Source organism: Miscanthus floridulus, chromosome 17, assembly GCF_019320115.1.
Source record: "Miscanthus floridulus cultivar M001 chromosome 17, ASM1932011v1, whole genome shotgun sequence".
Taxonomy (NCBI): domain Eukaryota; kingdom Viridiplantae; phylum Streptophyta; class Magnoliopsida; order Poales; family Poaceae; genus Miscanthus; species Miscanthus floridulus.
Window position 1 is genome coordinate 104,067,273 of NC_089596.1, and position 17,409 is coordinate 104,084,681.

Sequence of the window (17,409 nt, forward strand, 5' to 3'; positions counted from 1 at the left end):
AGTGGAATAGTTGGATAGTAAACACCAGAAAGAACAACAGTGAAGTCATAAAATAGTTCTAGAAACTCTAATATCTTTTCAGCTATATACCAATGCCTTGCAGATAATAATTCAGAGCCATAATTGGAATTAATGAACACAGAAAAAACATGCTTATATGGAACCAAGTGTTTAAGCATAAGATATTTAGCATTCTATCTAACATCCATATCTAAGCCAAACTTTCTAGGTCTAACACCCTGAGCAGCACAGTAGTTCTTAAACATAGCAATTCTTTGATTAGAGGAATTTAAGAAGTTAATAGCAGTTTTAAAATCTTCTATGTATGGTTTGAACCTCTTTAAACCAGATTTTACAATTAGATTAATGATATGATAAGCACAACATTGATGCACAAGACCGTACTTACGCTTAGAAGGATCAATAGGCTCAGGTGTAGGATCAGGACCCAAATAACCAACAAACATAGGTGTCAAAGTTTTTATAGCCTTAGCATTAGAAGATGCATTGTCTAGAGTTACAGAGAAAACCTTATTAATGAGACCAAACTCCTCAACCACACAAGCAACTCTTTTAGTAATATTTTCCCTACAGTGACGAAGCCAGAAAAAAAATTAGGAGGGGCTGAACAAAAGAATAGAGGTTTTTTTATCTTCTCTTAACCTTAGCCCCTCCTACCTAATACATATATGCATAAAATTTTAAGGGAGAACTTAGGGGGCTCCACGTGCCCAGGATCAGTAGGGGGGCTAGAGCCCCCCTAGCCCCACCGCTGGCTCCGTCGCTGTTTCCCTAGTATGTTTCACCTCAATCAACCTAAACCCAATAACCTTTTTTCTATAACTCCCAATCTGATATAGACTAGGCCCGATCTTCTAAAAGGTATGATAGCATCAATTGGTTGAGATTCGATGTTCATGATCTAGGCTTTGAACCAAAATTGATTCGGACCCCCACAATCGTTACACCACTGCTCCATTGGTTATCAACCACGCGAACGCGATTGACCTCGCCGAGAAGGCTTTCCTACAAGCAAATCGAGAACACAAGCAAGAACGGGATGAACACAATCTAAAATTGCAAATAAATATGAGGCTTATGATAATGAGAAGAAGTTCAAGTCTTTATTCGAAAGGATTAATCACCATAGGTGAACAAGATCGAGAACTGGGGCCCTAGTTCACAGCAAGCAGCCTTGGCGGCACAGTTGTAGTAAAACGATATCTATTTCACAAGGAAATTAAGAACTAAATAAAACCCAAACCCTAAGGAGAGCGATGAATGCTATTTATAGAGTCTTGGGTGTCACCCCCCTGGACGCGCCCCTAATGGGCCCAAACACGATACACGGGCCAATGGACCAAAAGACGATGTCGCACCACCCTGACAGATTTTGGACGATGACTTGTTTTGATAATTCCTATTGATTCCGAAGGTCTTTTGATGTGAGACTACTTGGATTGGCTTCCTTATCAAATTAGCTTTCCAAACATACGTGGATCATAAAAAACAGAGTCCGAATACGTCCTAGGTGACCAGTTTAAGGCAGACTGGTCTTGGAGGCCGAGGCATACTCGAACGTGAGTTGCTTTAGGCCTGCACCTCGAGGACTCGAACCGAATTAGCCTCGGACCTCCTTATTGACTTGGACACACTTGTTGGCCTCCTACCCCTCCATACCATGCACCAAACATGGTCATATGCATGGGTGTCATGTCCTCATCATCCTCCCCTTCTTAACGAAAAGCCGTCCCCGACATCGATTGTGCTTGAAACTGATCCTGCACAACATAAAGGAGAATGGGGTTGCGAAGACAAAGGGAACTGAAATAATTGTGAGAAGGAACGTGACCATGTTTCCAAGTTTCTTGCATGTCATCTCGCATAAAAATTTTAGCAAGCACGTAGACTCCATGATCAGAATACACATGATGTATGTCACCACTATCCTGTAAAAGATTAGAACTAACCAAAGATAATGCAGGAATATATGGTCTAGTAGAGATAGGTAGCAACCAACAATGCTCTTCTTCTTGGAAGTGAACTTGTTTCTTTGAGGAACATGAGAAAATATTTGTATTATTATGGTTGCCCTCTAAACGATCATAATCTTGTACAACAAAAGGAGAATTCATATTACTACGAATGTATACTCGATGTATCATATATTGTCCCTTATTGTTATATTTGCCAATAACATGATATGTGTGTTTAGAAAACCAAGGCAAATCAGTATATTTAAAAAGGCTCTCCTCCAAACAATCTAGGTTACACAAAACATCAAATTCAATGTAACCCAAAGTATATAAAGAAGACAACAGTTTGAACTCATCAGTTTTAGTAGCAATATGAATAATATGTTTATTTTCAGCACAAGTGACTGGTTCCAAAACATGTAAAACTGAAGCATCATCAACCAATTCATCTTTATCACAAGGAACTTCAAGCAAATTATCATAGGACTGAGATAAATCAAGAGAGGGTTCCACTAACAATTGCTCTATGATAGCATGGTTTGTAAAAAAAATTAGTACATTAAAACAATTCTCACCTTTCGTGAGTGTAGCACTATGGGCATTACTTGTGTTCTCAGTAGTAGTAATAGGTGCATTGTGAAGTGATGGTTCCAAATTTGCATATGAGGTTGTGAGCTTCTCATTTTCTTCCATGTCATCCTCTCGCTTATGTATATTATCTTGTAGAAGGTTAGTCATAGCAAGAGGAATAACAACAAACTCTTCCTCTAAATGGTGCACCTCATCATATGAAGTCAAAATAGGAGGTGGATTAACAAAGGTTTCTCACATAAGAAGTTTCATATCATTTCAAGTTTGAGGTTTATCAGAAAGATCTAAAGACTCTCACTAAGATAAAGCAGAATATCGCAAAACACTAGTTGCATTTTTTACCTTCCTCCTTGGATACATAAAGCGAGTAGCAAATATGTTATCTATGGCAATTTCCCACTTCATGTACTCATCAGCACCTATACCATCATAAGTTGGTGGATACGAACAACCTGTCATTGTTAGAAGACAACAAAAGACAACACAAAAGTATTATCCCTATCAACTACTTAGGTTGTGGACAAGAAAAAAAATAAGGCACTCAACTCTCAAGCGTCTTACCACAGTCTTACAAGTGTTCTTACCAAAGCAACATGCGGTGCAATCGGTCGATGACTGTGATACCATTGTAGTTTGAGTGTAACAGTTGTAAGATGCCTATAGTTGGTTAGAAGAAAGTAGAGCTTAGATAGGCACAATATAGTAGCAAGGAATAGCAATAATTTAATTCAAAAATTGCAAGATTAAAAAGTAGTCCCAAGCTAGTCTATGTCGCTGGCCTAAACTCGTCCTAGACCTAGTTCAAGCAAGCAATACAATATAACTTAGCACAAGGACTCAAAAGGATGCAAGCACTTCTGAACTTTTTTTTCACTTTCTTTTTCTTTTCTTCTTTATTTCTCTCTCTCTTTTTTTAGGTGCGACTTTTTTCTCCTTCTTTTGGTTTTTGCACCTCTTTGCCTTTAACTCTTCCTTTTTTTACTCAGAAAAGTGCTGCAAAATAATTATAAATAAAAATATCAAGAAGCCGCACTGTAGCATGATCTAAACTCTCGGCTAGCAAAGCAATATCTGCAGTAGGACTGCCTAGGCGTGGACATCCTGACAAGAACTTTCCTTTTGGATTAGCGCAAGGAAAAACCAAAGAGATGCCCAACAAGGATCACAACTAACCAACAGTAAAAAATCTTGTGTGTATATTATTTTCAAAGGAGACTATAATTGCTAATTAATGCTTTCCTTTCTTTCTAACTGTGCACAAGAATAATCCACCAGCTACAACCGTGGAGATCAGATGAGATATCCTTTTTAAACGTAGAAATAAGGATTAGGATAAAGATTTGTACTATATGTCTCTCTCAACTTAACTTATTCTTTTCCCTCAATTTGCTCATGTAACAACCAACAGGGATGCAAGATTTGGTGAAAAGGAACAAACTATCACTACACTAGAAGACAAGACTTGACACTACACCAAGAACAAGATCAGAAGACAACGAACACTAAGACACGGCGAGGGACGATAGTTCAATAAAGCAAACTGAAATTAAAAAAATTGCAAATGCACAACGAGGCTATAGGACAAGGAATATATGGCGGTGTATATTTTTTTGCCTTTTTGTGGACGATAGGTAATACAAAAATAGTAACAATCTAAAGGGGAAAATAAAGTTATACCTAACGGGCAACAAGGTCTCTAATACCACTTGATGTAGACTAGGCCCGATCTTCTGAAAGGTATGATAGCGTTGATTGGTGGAGACTCGACGTTCACGATCTAGGCTTCAAACCAAGATTGATTCAGACCCCCGCAACCGTTACACTACTGCTCCGTTGGTTATCAATCACGCGAACACGATTGACCTCGCCGAGAAGGCTTTCCTGCAAGCGAATCGAGAACACAAGCAAGAACGGGACGAACGCAATCTGAAATTGCAAATAAATATGAGGCTTATGATAATGAGGAGTTTAAGTCTTTATTCGAAAGGACTAATCGCCATAGGTGAATAAGATCAAGAACTGAGGCCCTGGTTCACAGCAAGCAGCCTTGGCGGCACAGTTGCAGCAAAACAATGTCTGTTTCACAAGGAAATCAAGAACTAAATAAAACTTAAACCCTAAGGAGAGCAACGACTGCTATTTATAAAGTCTTGGGTGTCACCCCCTGGATGCGCCCCTAATGGGCCCAAACACGATACACGGTCCAACGGAGCAAAAGACGGTGTCACAGCACCCTGACAGATTTTAGACGCTAACTTGTTTCAATGATTCCTGTTGATTCCGAAGGTGTTTTGATGTGATACCACTTGGATTGGCTTCCTTATCAAATTAGCTTTCCAACCATATGTGGATCATCGAAAACAGGAGTCCGGATGCGTCCTGGGTGACCAGTTTAAGGCAGACTGGTCCTGGAGACTGAGGCAGACTCGAACTTGAGTTGCTTTGGGCCTCCACCTCGGGGTCTCGAACCGAATTAGCTTGGAACCTCCTTCTTGACTTGGACACCCTTGCTGGCCTCCTACCCCTCCATACCATGTACAAAACATGGTCATATGCATGGGTGTCATGTCCCCATCACAATCAGCACTAACAAAATGAGCAACAACACTAATATAATCCTCCTTAGCATTACCAGACCAAATGTCTGATGTCAGAGCAACAAAGGAAGCAGCAGACAATACATAATTCTTAAGGCATATTACGACGTTCAGTAAACAATTTACTTAGATCTCTAGTGGTGGTCTATCTAGATACTTTAACAAACCTAGGGATTATGAGCACGGAATAATAGTAATCCTCCTAGGCCTCTGTCTCAGCCAATACCTAATAGGCAAATCAAGCCTAGCAATCAAGCGACACCATTCAGATCTAGCAAGCATCAGGTTTATAGTCCCAGTTATGCACAGAACCATCAGTATTGTAAGCAAGCCTAGATTGAACCCTAGTAGCTTGATCAGTTTTTGCCTACAAGATCTCTGGTGCTTTTCAAGTGCCTAGTGCCAGCATTAGATCTAGCAGACAAAGTATGCTTACATATTTTATAGGTAACTTTAGTGCAGATTTTAGTACCATTCATAGTCTCATAGATCTCATCAAAATTAGCCCACACAAGCAGATTTACTGCTTACCAACACCAGGTCCAGAAGAGGTACCAGTACCAGCAATAGATGGAGTTGAGCCATTGGGAGTAGACCGGGGTCCTAGTCACCAGTCGCCCCTTCACCACCGCCACCGTGTAGATCGATCAGAGCAGTAGAGCCGCTACCGACATGGTTACCGAACAAGGCAGCAACGTCCTCTTGGGTGTCGTCGTCGTCCTTAGGTGCTAGGCCTGCCATGATCAGATCATCATTGCCGTTGAGCGGCCAGACGATCTCGTCATCAGCACCAGCCATGGCGCCCTCGACCGCGGAGGGCTCTCCAGCACCGTTCCTCAATGGTGCGCGGGCCGCCTTGGTCGCTCTATGCCATAGCGAGAGGACGGCGCATCGGCTACCGACCTACGTAAAGACAAGGAGGAGGAGGAAAACACTATATCAGAATAGATCAATCATCATTCATCAATGGAAGAAGAGGGGGGGGGGTTAGGGTTAGGGTTAGTGTTAGGGTTAGGGTTAGGGTTAGGGTTGTACCTGCGCAACAAAAGCCCAGTGCCGGAGAAGATGAGGGCCACCCAGAGAAGACGACACACCGGTTAGAAGGACGACGAGTGGCGGAGGAGGGGCAGACGGGGACACGAACTCACATAATCACCGAGATCTAGAGGGGAGATAGGGATAGGGAGAAGGGAGAGGTGGAGAGGGAGCGGGAGGGGATCAGGTAGGAGGAGTAGGGAGCTGCTCACTAGTGGCAGGCGGATCGTCAAGGTCACCTCACCAGAGTCGGGAAGGATTGAGCCAAGACTGCGAGGGTGAGTCCGCGAGAGCGAGGCGAGACGAGAGCGGCACAATGGGATGAAATGAGCTAGGGTTCAGGGTGTGAGGGAGAGCCGCCGTGGCGTGCACTTATATATGAGGGGGGGCGGGGGCGGGGACGCCAGGGAGCGCATGGGCCGCGCTGGGCCTTGGGGAGGGGAGGAGGGGTGAGGAGGGGGAGAGGGGAGGCCGGACCGACCGTCGAAGGGCGGGTCATGCCGTGCTAGCCCACGGGCCTGAGTAGTGGCCCAGGCACGGCCTGCTCCCTCGGGCCAGACCAGCCCAGGCCCGCTGACCATCGGGCCATGCCATGCTTGGTCCGAGCCAAAATTGCGAGCTTCGTATCGGGCCGTCGTGCCTCGGGCTGCATGGACGTTTATAGTACTGGACATGATAGGATTGGAGGACAAGGCCACCTGGGCATGCTCTGCATGTTCTCTGGCCTTTCTGTTTTTGGTAATTTTATAGGGCCATCTTCTTTTCAACGACCATGTATTTTTTTACTTGGATAGAAAGAATGTGGGAAGGAGTGAGAATGTTTATTAAGTGACCAGATCAAATACTTTTTAGTACCATGCATTTTCTTTGAGGACCCGCTAAAAAATTTAGACAAAATTTCTTACATGCCATTGGCATTATTAAACCTAAATCCCCTCTTGTCGCCTAGAAAACATTTATATGACATTGGTTTTCAACGTTAGTCCCTTTTATGCCAAGTTTAATATTACTAAGTCATCATCTATGGTTAACAAATATTCCAGACGCTAGCATTGCCCTTACCAGCCATCCTCAAATCACAGAGGTGTTCAACAATGAGGAATGAGTTGCTTGGCAAGGAAGAAGATGGAGGCGACGGATCTTTGATCATGGAACGGGTGATGTGGGCTTTGAGCGTGTGGGTGATGTGGCTGCATGTTGCCTACTGCTACAGTTGAGTTGCGAGTGTGGCAGCAGGTTTTAAAGGGTAAGGCGTGCCAGTCACTTATCAGATGTACCTGAATCTCAAGCAAATATATCTTTCCAAAGTTCCAAGATTACATACTGTACATAGTCTATATCTTGTTCTCAATTGGGGGAATAAAAGGGATCAATTAATTTATGTCCAACTGAGGGGAAGAACAAACTGGTCACTTTGATATGTCTAAGACTATCAAAATACGGTCGACAATGGCATGAAAGGGATTAAAATGTATGGATTGTGGCGTTGCATAGAATTTGGGTTTTTAAGGTGGCAAGTCGAGGGTAAAAGTTTAGCCATTTTTGGTTATTTGGTGTGTTTACACGTCATTTTAACACTACAGTGGTACGCTATTTTCGATTAATCACTAGTTTCCCATTTAAATGACCTATTTTGTCTGTTTAAGCAACCGTTTAGACCAAATAATGGCTAAGTGGAAAGTGATGACTATTTACCGTTTAAGATAAACGAGCCAACCGTACGTAGAATTTTTTTTCCCAAAAGATTACATATGGCAAAGAGCATGACAAGCCACGACACGCTACTAAAAGTTCATAAAAATGCAAGTGGGTTGTGATAATGTTCCATAGACTAAGGTTTATTGTGAGTTAATTTTCTAGAGTCCTAACTCACTCCTCTATTAGGGCCCATTCGGTCTTTACAACTCTCGACCTAGGTTAAACATGGTAGCCAAGCGTCCGATTCACAAGTCACACCTAGGAGAGGCAAAAATCTTGCATTAGTGCTGTATATATCTTCAAAAATAAGACTTGTAATGTATTCAAGAACTTGTATAATCATTGAAAAAATGTTGTTCTCGTGAATTCATGAGATGATTACTTGACTACGCAAGCCATATGTGTGTTGTTTCATGAGTTATATGAAACGCATGTTAGAAACTACCTGATTTATTCCACCTAAGCCGAACCGGTGAAAGGATGATGATCCGGTCTAATCAGACTAATTTGGACAGTTTCTCGTAGCAATCGTGTCATCGTGCATAACTTATATGCATCTTATGCGATCATGTAGGAGCGGAAGCGACCAAGGAGGAGACCTTGGAGCCCAAGCTTGACTTCACACACTCACAGTTACGCTCCAAGCTGATCCTCAAGTCAGACACCTATGCATACTAAACTCTTTCAAGCTTTGATTACGTGCTATGTATATGTGTGCTAACTTATACGAAGTACAGGAAATTTCTTTTACTTTTTCAGAAATGCTATATAACACATATGTGTTTTAGTGAAAAAAAAACACATGAATTTTTTCTTCCTCCTCTTTTCAACTGTCTTCTCGGCCTCTACACCGTCTGTGATTGTCTGCACGTTTGCTTGCTGCTGGCTGCTGCATGCGTGCATGTGTGTGCGTGAGCATGGTGGAGGAAAGGTGATCTGTACGAAGAGCCAGCAGAAGGACCGCCCGTCCTATATGCGTATACGCGTACGGCCAGAGGATCGGACGCCCGATTTATTCTTTTATTTTTGCATAAAAAAATTGTTTCATGTGATCTGTGGATCTGTGATCTTGTGATTTTTTTGATCTTCTGAAGGTAGAAGAAGGCTGAAGACTGTTGAATCTTAATTCTATGGTGTAGAAAAATTCATGTATTGAAACTACATAAAACATATATTTGTGTAGCAGATAGACTCTATTTTTTCTTTGAAAAAAAACCCCTTCACTTGTCTTCGGACGTCCCCGGTGTCACTAGTTCAGTTGCAGGGTAGTTCGAGGCCTAGCTCCGAAATACCACAAACACCCCCAATCCCACCCCGAATCGGGCGAAAGTCAAGACGCCAACCTCCCCGTCCTCCATCCATGGGCGAGCAACCCCTCTCCCAGCCCAAGCCCCAGCCTCTCTCCCCGCCCCCGTCGCCTCCCGCCTCCGCCGCGTCGCCGCTCCCAGCCCCGCCCCCGGCATCTGCTTCTGCCGCCTCCACCTCCCGCACCACCAGAGCCGCGGCCTCGCGCCCCAAGAAGGAGGCGAACCCATCGCCAGACCCCAACCCGGCCAAGAAGCCCCGCCTGACGTTCTCGATCCCGGGCCGGCCGGGCCGGCCCCTGTCCGCGGGCGGCGAGATGGGCTTGGCCATCCGCCACCTGCGCGCCGCGGACCCCGCCCTCGCCGCCGTCATCGACGCGCACGAGCCCCCCGTGTTCCAGTGCCCTCACCGCCCGTTCCACTCCCTCGTCCGATCCATCCTGTACCAGCAGCTCGCCTTCAAGGCAGCCGCCTCCGTCTACTCCCGGTTCCTCTCGCTCCTCGGCGGCGAGGCCGGCGTGGCCCCCGACGCCGTCCTCGTGCTCACGCCGCACCAGCTCCGCCAGATCGGGGTCTCCCCGCGCAAGGCATCCTACCTCCACGACCTCGCCCGCAAGTATGCCGACGGGATCCTCTCCGACTCCGCCATCGTCAACATGGACGACCGATCCCTCGCCGCCATGCTCACCATGGTCAAGGGCATCGGCGCCTGGAGCGTCCACATGTTCATGATCTTCTCCCTCGCGCGCCCCGACGTGCTCCCCTCCGCCGACCTCGGCGTGCGCAAGGGCGTGCAGATGCTCTACGCCCTCGAAGACGTGCCTCGCCCCTCGCAGATGGACAAGCTGTGCGAGCGGTGGCGCCCCTACCGCTCGGTTGGGGCCTGGTATATGTGGCGGCTCATTGAGTCCAAGGTGCCCCAGCCAGCGCCGGCCATCCCTGTCGGATCACTTGCCCTCCCTTCGCCGGACGGCCAGATTATGCTACAGCAGCAGCAGCAGCAGCAGCAGCAGACTGTCATCCAAATGATCGACCCCCTCCAGATGCTCCCAGGGATGGGGTGAATTCGGTATCACTTCTTCTGCTCATTAGTTGCTCCATCTTAGATCAATGGTTACTCTGTGCAGCGATAGTCAGCTCCGCACATTGTTGTTCTGGAATGGAATGGCAGGATGGTAGCATTGGACATGAAATGAGTACTTTGGTCCCAACTTATTAAGTTGTCAATTTGGTTTGTGTTGTTTATTTGTGTCAAGAGTCTGAAGATCATAGTGGTTGGCTGTTGTTTACATTGTAAAATTCACCTACCAGTATTTTAGAACCTCCTGGAATTGTTTCATGCTTGTATTCACCTGTAATAAAATGATTCAGAGCATGCTTAACACATGAACCCCTCTGTTGTTAAGCATGAAATTGTTCCATGCTTAACACAAGACCCATCTAACCAAAATTGAGCTCCTCCTATTTGCTCATGACTTCTAGTTTTAGAAACTAAAATAACATCGGCTATGAATAGACATAGATTCTGATTATTACGTTTGGACTTTTCAAGCTTACATATTGATCTGTTTGATACAATGTTGGTAAAACAGGTTCGTCCAAAATTCAGTTATGTAGGTTTTCGAAAAAAAATCAGTTATGTAGAACTTTTTGTGGTTTATTGCGTTTTAATATTCTGTTACACGTGCACTTTCTTTTGGCGAACACACGTTCGTTTTAAGGAATGTTACAAGAGCTCCTCCCAATTGCTCGTAACTTTCGGTATTAGAAACCGAAATAACATCGGTTATCGAAGAAACGGAAATTTTGATTAAAGTTATTACATTTTGGATCTTCGCAAGATTGGTTATTGATTTGTTTGACGCTATGCTGGCAAAATGGGTTCCGTCAAATTGAGTTTATAATGTTTTTAATATTATGTTACATGCTCAATTTCTTTTGCGGACATGTGCATTTTTATGGAATATTACAAGAGCTCCCCCCTTTTGCTCAACATCGGTTATCGAAGAACCATAAATTTTTATTAAAGTTACTATGTTTTGGATCTTCTGAAGCTTGCCTACTGATCTGTTTGATACCATGCCGACATAATGGGTTCCGCCAAAATTCAGTTATGTAGAATTTTCTGTGGTTTATCTGTTTTAAGTTTCCATTAGACACACACTTTTTTGTTTTGTTTTGTGAGCACAGTCGGTTTTACAGAATGTTACAAGTGCTCCTTCCAACTGCTAGTGACTTTCGTTAAATTGAAAGGAACATAAATTTTGGTTAATAATGTACTAATGCTTTCCCCTCCACCCTCCACAGCTCTATTGCAGAGCTTTTTGGTATTATCTTCCCCTTTTTAGCTGAATTCACACGGGTAAGCCATTCTTGGCGAAATTTATTGTTTTTTTAGAGTTTTAGTGCCTTGCCCCAGTCTTAGCATTAAGGAAGACAAGAACCAATACAGCATTCAGGTGGGAGACACCTGTCCAAATACGCTCCACAGAAGACTAAATCCCCATATGAAACTCAGCTCCCAAACTTGACACATTGAGCCATTTGCCCAATATGGTGGCATCCTCGAGCGTCTTGTGATCAGCCAGAAACTCTTTCACCTCCTCAGGGATCTCTTTCTCTTCACAGATGTGTGCCTTCTGAGTTCTGAAACAGCAGCCTCTCCCAGTCATTCTTCATCTTTCCTAGCCACAAATCCTTGCTGGACTTGTAGCTATGGAAATCAGCTCTCCTGAGTCGTAAAAAAAGAACTCTTGCTTCTTCACTGGGAAGCGATTTCATGTCCTTCAAAATAGTTTCCTGGAAGCATAGATTATTTCTTTTAGTTTCTATAACCCCCACAGGACGAAAATTATTTTTTTGAAGGAAAAAAAGTAATCTTCACGAAGATTACAGGAGCAACTCCCCAGTTGCAGTGCTGAAAGCAGGTCCCCAGTTCAAGTGGAGCTCGACATTTTGTTGGGAACATGAATTTTTGGACATGGGAGTAGTGCCTTATCTTTCCAGCTATTCTGGGATTTTCACAGGTGGATGAGGGGAGGGAGCTAGATTCATCAATCGTACTGTGATGATGTAGTAGCTGTATATGGTGAAGTCACTGTCATCGGCGTTCTTACTTGCAGCCGTGTCGTTTTGTGGTTTACCTCTCTCGTGCGGCTGTGTGTAAATCTTCTGGTTTTCGTTGTACGTAGGAATTTGCACGATTGCATAGAGTGAAATGCAGGTATTTTGCAGCTATCCATGGCATGGCCTGAATGTTTGTGGCCCTGCTTTCTTCATCTTTTCTTTTTCTTATCGAAAAATCTTCATTCTCCTTTGCTGAGCCTCTTCTTATCCTCCACTGATGTCGCTGATCAGTAATCTGCTGCTAGGTACTACTACTCTATAATGTGTAAGATGACAGTAGAACTTTGGTGCTCCATACAACAAGTGTCAAATGAACCATGGTTACTCTACTAAGAGTTGTCCAGTACGTTGTCCAAATGTTTTTTTTCCCCTCAGAATTATGTTGGTGATCTGACTGAAAAGGTTGTGGTAGTCTGTTTCGTGACAACCTGTTGAGGGCTCTGTTCATGCTATCTGGTAAGATATAAGTGCACGTGTGAAAGACTTTACGGCGGATGAGAAGATCCACGAGCCTACGTCGTCGTCGTCAGGTGGCCATGGACGGCGGCCGGCTCGTTCCAGCTGCCCCAGGCCATGCCGCGCCGTGGTAGCTATATGAGCCGAGCGCGATGCCGCGAATATACAAAGAGATGCCCTACTCCATCTGTGGTCATGTGTTTGTCCTGCTGCATTTTGGTAGTCGCCTCCGTTGCCTCGGCATCAACGGATTCCTACGGCACCTTGCATCTCTGGATGCATGTGTAAGCATGGCATGTACATACTGTACTTAGATTGGAATGCAGAGTAAAGCATGCAGGGGATAATGGGATATGCTCTCAGATATCCACTAGTGCTCCGTTACACCCAAGGAGAAACCAACAAGCACATTCTCTTCTGCGTGCTAACCTGCACTTTAATTTGCTTTCATCCGCGTCACCAACATTTACTTATTGTTATTACTGACTGATGATGGGTAGTTTGCACGGTGAATATGTGCGATGCACTAAGGTATTAACGAGTGCATTGTGGCAAAATGAATTCGCATCGTTAACATGCAAAGACTGGGATTTGCAACGAATCATCACATTGTAATACTTTAGTTCCTTTGATTAATTGGAAGAAAGACGAACTCGGTCTCTCCTATCGTCCTTTCCTTAGTTTTTTTCCCCCCAAGAAAGGGACCATCGATCACCTCACCCCGACACCTTCTCTATATAGAGAGAGAAGTAATAAGCACTCAAACAGCAGCAGAAGCAGCTAGCAATTGCTGTGAAGGGAAGAAGAGAAGGCACACAGCGCGCGTGCGGCCATGTGCACCGAGAACTACGACGCGTGCTACCCCGACCAGCCGGTGGTCGACCGCTACCTCCCCGTGTGGGCCAAGCTGCCGGCGTTCGCCGCCAAGCCGGCCTTCATTTGGGCCGACGACGACGCGGCGTCGACACGCACCGCGCTGACCTACGCCCAGCTCGACGCCGCCGTCGGGCGCATGGCGCGCAACCTCCTCGGAACTGTCGGCAGTCTCCGCCGGGGCGATGCCGTCCTCGTGCTCGCCTCGCCGGGCCTCCGCCTCGTCAAGCTCCTCTTCGCGTGCCAGCGCGCGGGGCTCACGGCTGTGCCCGTCGTGCCCCCCGACCCGGCCGGGTTCCGAACCGGAGGAGGCCCCGCGCACGCGCACCTCCTGCGCGCCGTGTCGCAGGCCAGGCCGACGGCCGCCGTCGCCGACGCAGGGTACATCGACGCCGTCGCCAAGATGGCTGCTTCTTCCGTCGCCGGGGCCGAGGGAGACAACACCCGGGGCCGGCTGGCTGCCATGCTGGGGAGCCTGCGCTGGCTGGCCGTCGACGAGCTGGAGCGGGAGCGCGGCGGTGATGGGCCGGAAGGGCCGTACGTGGGCTGTGGGCCGGACGACGTGTACCTGATCCAGTACACATCTGGAGCGACGGGCGTCCCGAGGCCCGTGGTGATCACTGCGGGCTCGGCGGCCCACAACGTGCGGGCCGCGAGGAAGTCCTACGACCTGCACCCGAGCAGCGTCATCGTGTCGTGGCTGCCGCAGTACCACGACTGCGGCCTCGTGTTCCTGCTCCTCACCGTCGTCGCCGGCGCCACCTGCGTGATCGCCGCCCCGGGCGCCTTCCTCCGGCACCCGCGCCTCTGGCTCGAGCTCGTCTCCAAGTTCGGGGCCACGTGCACGCCCGTGCCGTCGTTCGCGCTGCGGCTGGTGCTCCGGCGCGGCCGCGGACATCCCAGGCTGCGGCGGCGGCCGCTTCAGCTCGGCAGCCTGCGCAACCTGATACTCATCAACGAGCCCATCTACAAGTCGTGCGTGGACGAGTTCGTGGAGGCGTTCTGCTCCCACGGCCTGCGCGCCACGTCCGTCTCGCCGTCCTACGGCCTCGCGGAGAACTGCATCTTCGTTTCCACCGCGTGGCAGACGAGCGAGTCCTCCTCTAGTCACCTTCCGTCCTACATGAAGCTCCTGCCGTTGGCGAGGCTTTCCCCGCCGCCGTCGTCCGCGGCGAACGAAGTGCCGGAGATCGAGATCGCCGTCGTGGACGAGGACACCGGCTAGCCGGTGGAGGACGGCGTGGAGGGGGAGATATGGGTGTCCTCGCCGAGCAACGCGTCGGGGTACCTCGGCCACCCGTCGGCGAGCCGCGAGGTGTTCTGCGCGAGGGTGCCGGCGCGGGCCGGCGCTTGCTTCGTGCGAACGGGCGACCGCGGCGTGGTCACGGGGGCAGAGCGGTACCTGTACGTCGTCGGCCGGAGCGCCGACGTCATCACGCTCGACGACGACTGCGGCGGCGGACGGCGCCGCGTGCATGCACACTACGTCGAGACGGCGGCCTTTGGCAGCTCGCCCAATCGCCTGAGAGGCGGCTGCGTATCAGCTTTCGCGACGTTGTCGACGCCGTGGTCACCTTCGCGGACCGGCGTCGTGGCCGTCGTCGCGGAGCTGCAGAAGGGAAGCGCCGGTGGCGGAGATCACAGTGGCCTGTGTGCGACGGAATAAGGGTAGCAGTATGGCGAGAAGAAGGTGTCAGGGTTGGTTTTGTCGTGCTGGTCGATGGTGGGGTGGTGCCCAAGACGACGTCGGGGAAGCTACGCCGTGGCGCGGCGAGGGAGATGCTGGCCGCCGGAAAGCTCCCAGTGGTCTTTGAAGCATGGTACGACGACGGTAACGGATCGGTGGATGCGGTGAGAGCCGAGGAGGAGGAGTTGGCGGCCAAGTCCGCAGCTAGTTGGCTGGCAGGAGAGGGCGGGGAGACTGGCACGGCCACCGAAGCCCTTCGGGAGCGCGAGCCGCCGCCTTCGCTTGCAGTCATTTCTTTAGCATGCAAAGCTGGGTTGCACGTCATTGCCATCATAGACGCGGCAAAGCCATGAATGTGATTTCTCGTTGCTGTACGGAGTCATCGGAATTAGTAAGTGCTCGTTGTGGCTGCAGCCAGCACTTCAGATCAAGCTAGCTAATGGGTGCATCGTGGTGTGAACTTGAGCGTGGCGAAGGTTGTCGTTGCGTTTGAGTTGCGATGTTCACGCAAGTAGTGTTCGAACTACGTCAGAACGTGTTTTAGCTATGCCATTGCCGCTCTGTTCGTGAACTGTCGTTCGGCGCGACAAACCTACCTTGGCGCCTCTCTAGCTTCCTCTCGGGGCATCCAGTGGCAACGACAATTGCTTCGTTAGCAAGTCGATAGTGCCAATTTAGGGTTCGTGGACGTGGTGGAGTTTTTGTCGAGCTAATAAGTGAACTTTGGGCTGCTTCAAGAAGCATGCAAGACACCGTTACAGGCTCTTAGCCTGAGTACCCCGGTCACCATGTGAGCACGCCGTCGTGGGCTGGCCGCTCCTGGTCGTGGCCGTTGCTCCGCTGGCCTCCCTCGCTGGTTCTGGCTGCACGCCGCGCCACGGGCTGTCGCTGTTGCTGTCGCTCTCGGGGTTGTGCCGTGTCCATGCCCGAGCCATGCGTGCCGGGTCATGCTGCTGCATTGCGGTGCCGCTGGACGTGCGCTATCGCATGCGTGACCGATGGCTACTACCAGCCAAGAGCCACAGCTTTAGCCGACGTGGCACCTGTCTCGACCACTCGATCCACCTATTGCTGAACTACTACCTATCTCCGCTGTCCCATCGTATTGTTGCCTTTATCACAGAGCCGTTGCCTTCTTGCCATCGCCGCCGACAGAACCACACTGCTCCGTGAGTTAAATTCGCGCTCCATGGGGCACCACACCTCGATTGAATGCCCCAGTAGCTAGGTGTGGAAGCTAGCTAACAGTCGTCTCGCACCAGGGCATAGCCAAGCTTTATTGCCGGCCAATTTTGAGTTTTCCTCACCGCCGGTCTGTCTCACCATCGTGTGTTGGTTTGGTTTACGGTGAGTCTCTTATCACCGTTGTAGTTCATTTGATGGCCGTACAAACTCACCATTGACCCCTCTATCTGGCGCTCGCCTCGGCTTGGCTAGAACCTTCACCGGTGATGGGCTGACGCGTTGATGCCGCGCCCAGAGCACCATCGCGTGGTGCGGGTGCACGTGGCCCGGTCACCTCGTCGCTTCCCCTGTCTTATCCATCACTGCAGCTAGCCTTGGGGTAAGCTCCTGTTTCTCTCGCCCGATCCGTTATACTTGTCGTAGCCCTAGTTCGTCGGAGAAGGCGTGCCGCCTGGAGGTTTGCCCACCGTGTGGGCAGCACACTGGGGTCATCGTTTAGCTTCAAATCGCCGCTCTAGGTTTCATCTTAGCCCCGCGGTGCTCGTAGGGCGGGTGCTTCGCTCTAATGGCCGGCGAGGGCGCGCTGCGATGGCTATAGCCACACCACCATGCGCGTGGGGAGGGGTGTTGAGGACTGGTTTGTTGCAAAGATAGGTTTGTTGGGGGTGCTCTCTGTAAAGGGTTTCTCTGGTGCAATAGTACTCGGAGGCGCCGCATAATATTTAGGTAGGCTAGGGGCTATTTTACAAAAAGCACAACACGGGCGCAGGCTCCCCCACCTTGGGCCGCTGTTGGGCCAACTGCCGCACGTGCCGCGTCCGCGTGGGCCGCTGGGGCCGATATGATTGCTGCCGGCCTCTTTTTCTTTTCTAGGCATTTTC

The 17,409-nt window shown here is 48.6% G+C and overlaps 1 protein-coding gene and 1 pseudogene across 1 annotated transcript; both read left to right on the top strand.

Moving 5' to 3' along the window:
- The first annotated feature begins 9,221 nt into the window (after positions 1–9,221).
- Positions 9,222–10,606, top strand: LOC136517029 (alkylbase DNA glycosidase-like protein mag2). Its single transcript, XM_066510540.1, has one exon. It carries the CDS (start codon positions 9,258–9,260, stop codon positions 10,263–10,265), a length of 1,008 nt encoding a protein of 335 aa, XP_066366637.1. The 5' UTR covers positions 9,222–9,257; the 3' UTR covers positions 10,266–10,606.
- Positions 10,607–12,863: 2,257 nt separating this feature from the next.
- Positions 12,864–15,643, top strand: LOC136516126 (uncharacterized; annotated as a pseudogene).
- The last annotated feature ends 1,766 nt before the right edge of the window (positions 15,644–17,409 follow it).

Bases quoted from the DNA above. Each gene is read 5' to 3' on its own strand.
- LOC136517029 (XM_066510540.1), top strand. From the start codon at position 9,258: ATGGGCGAGCAACCCCTCTCCCAGCCCAAGCCCCAGCCTCTCTCCCCG.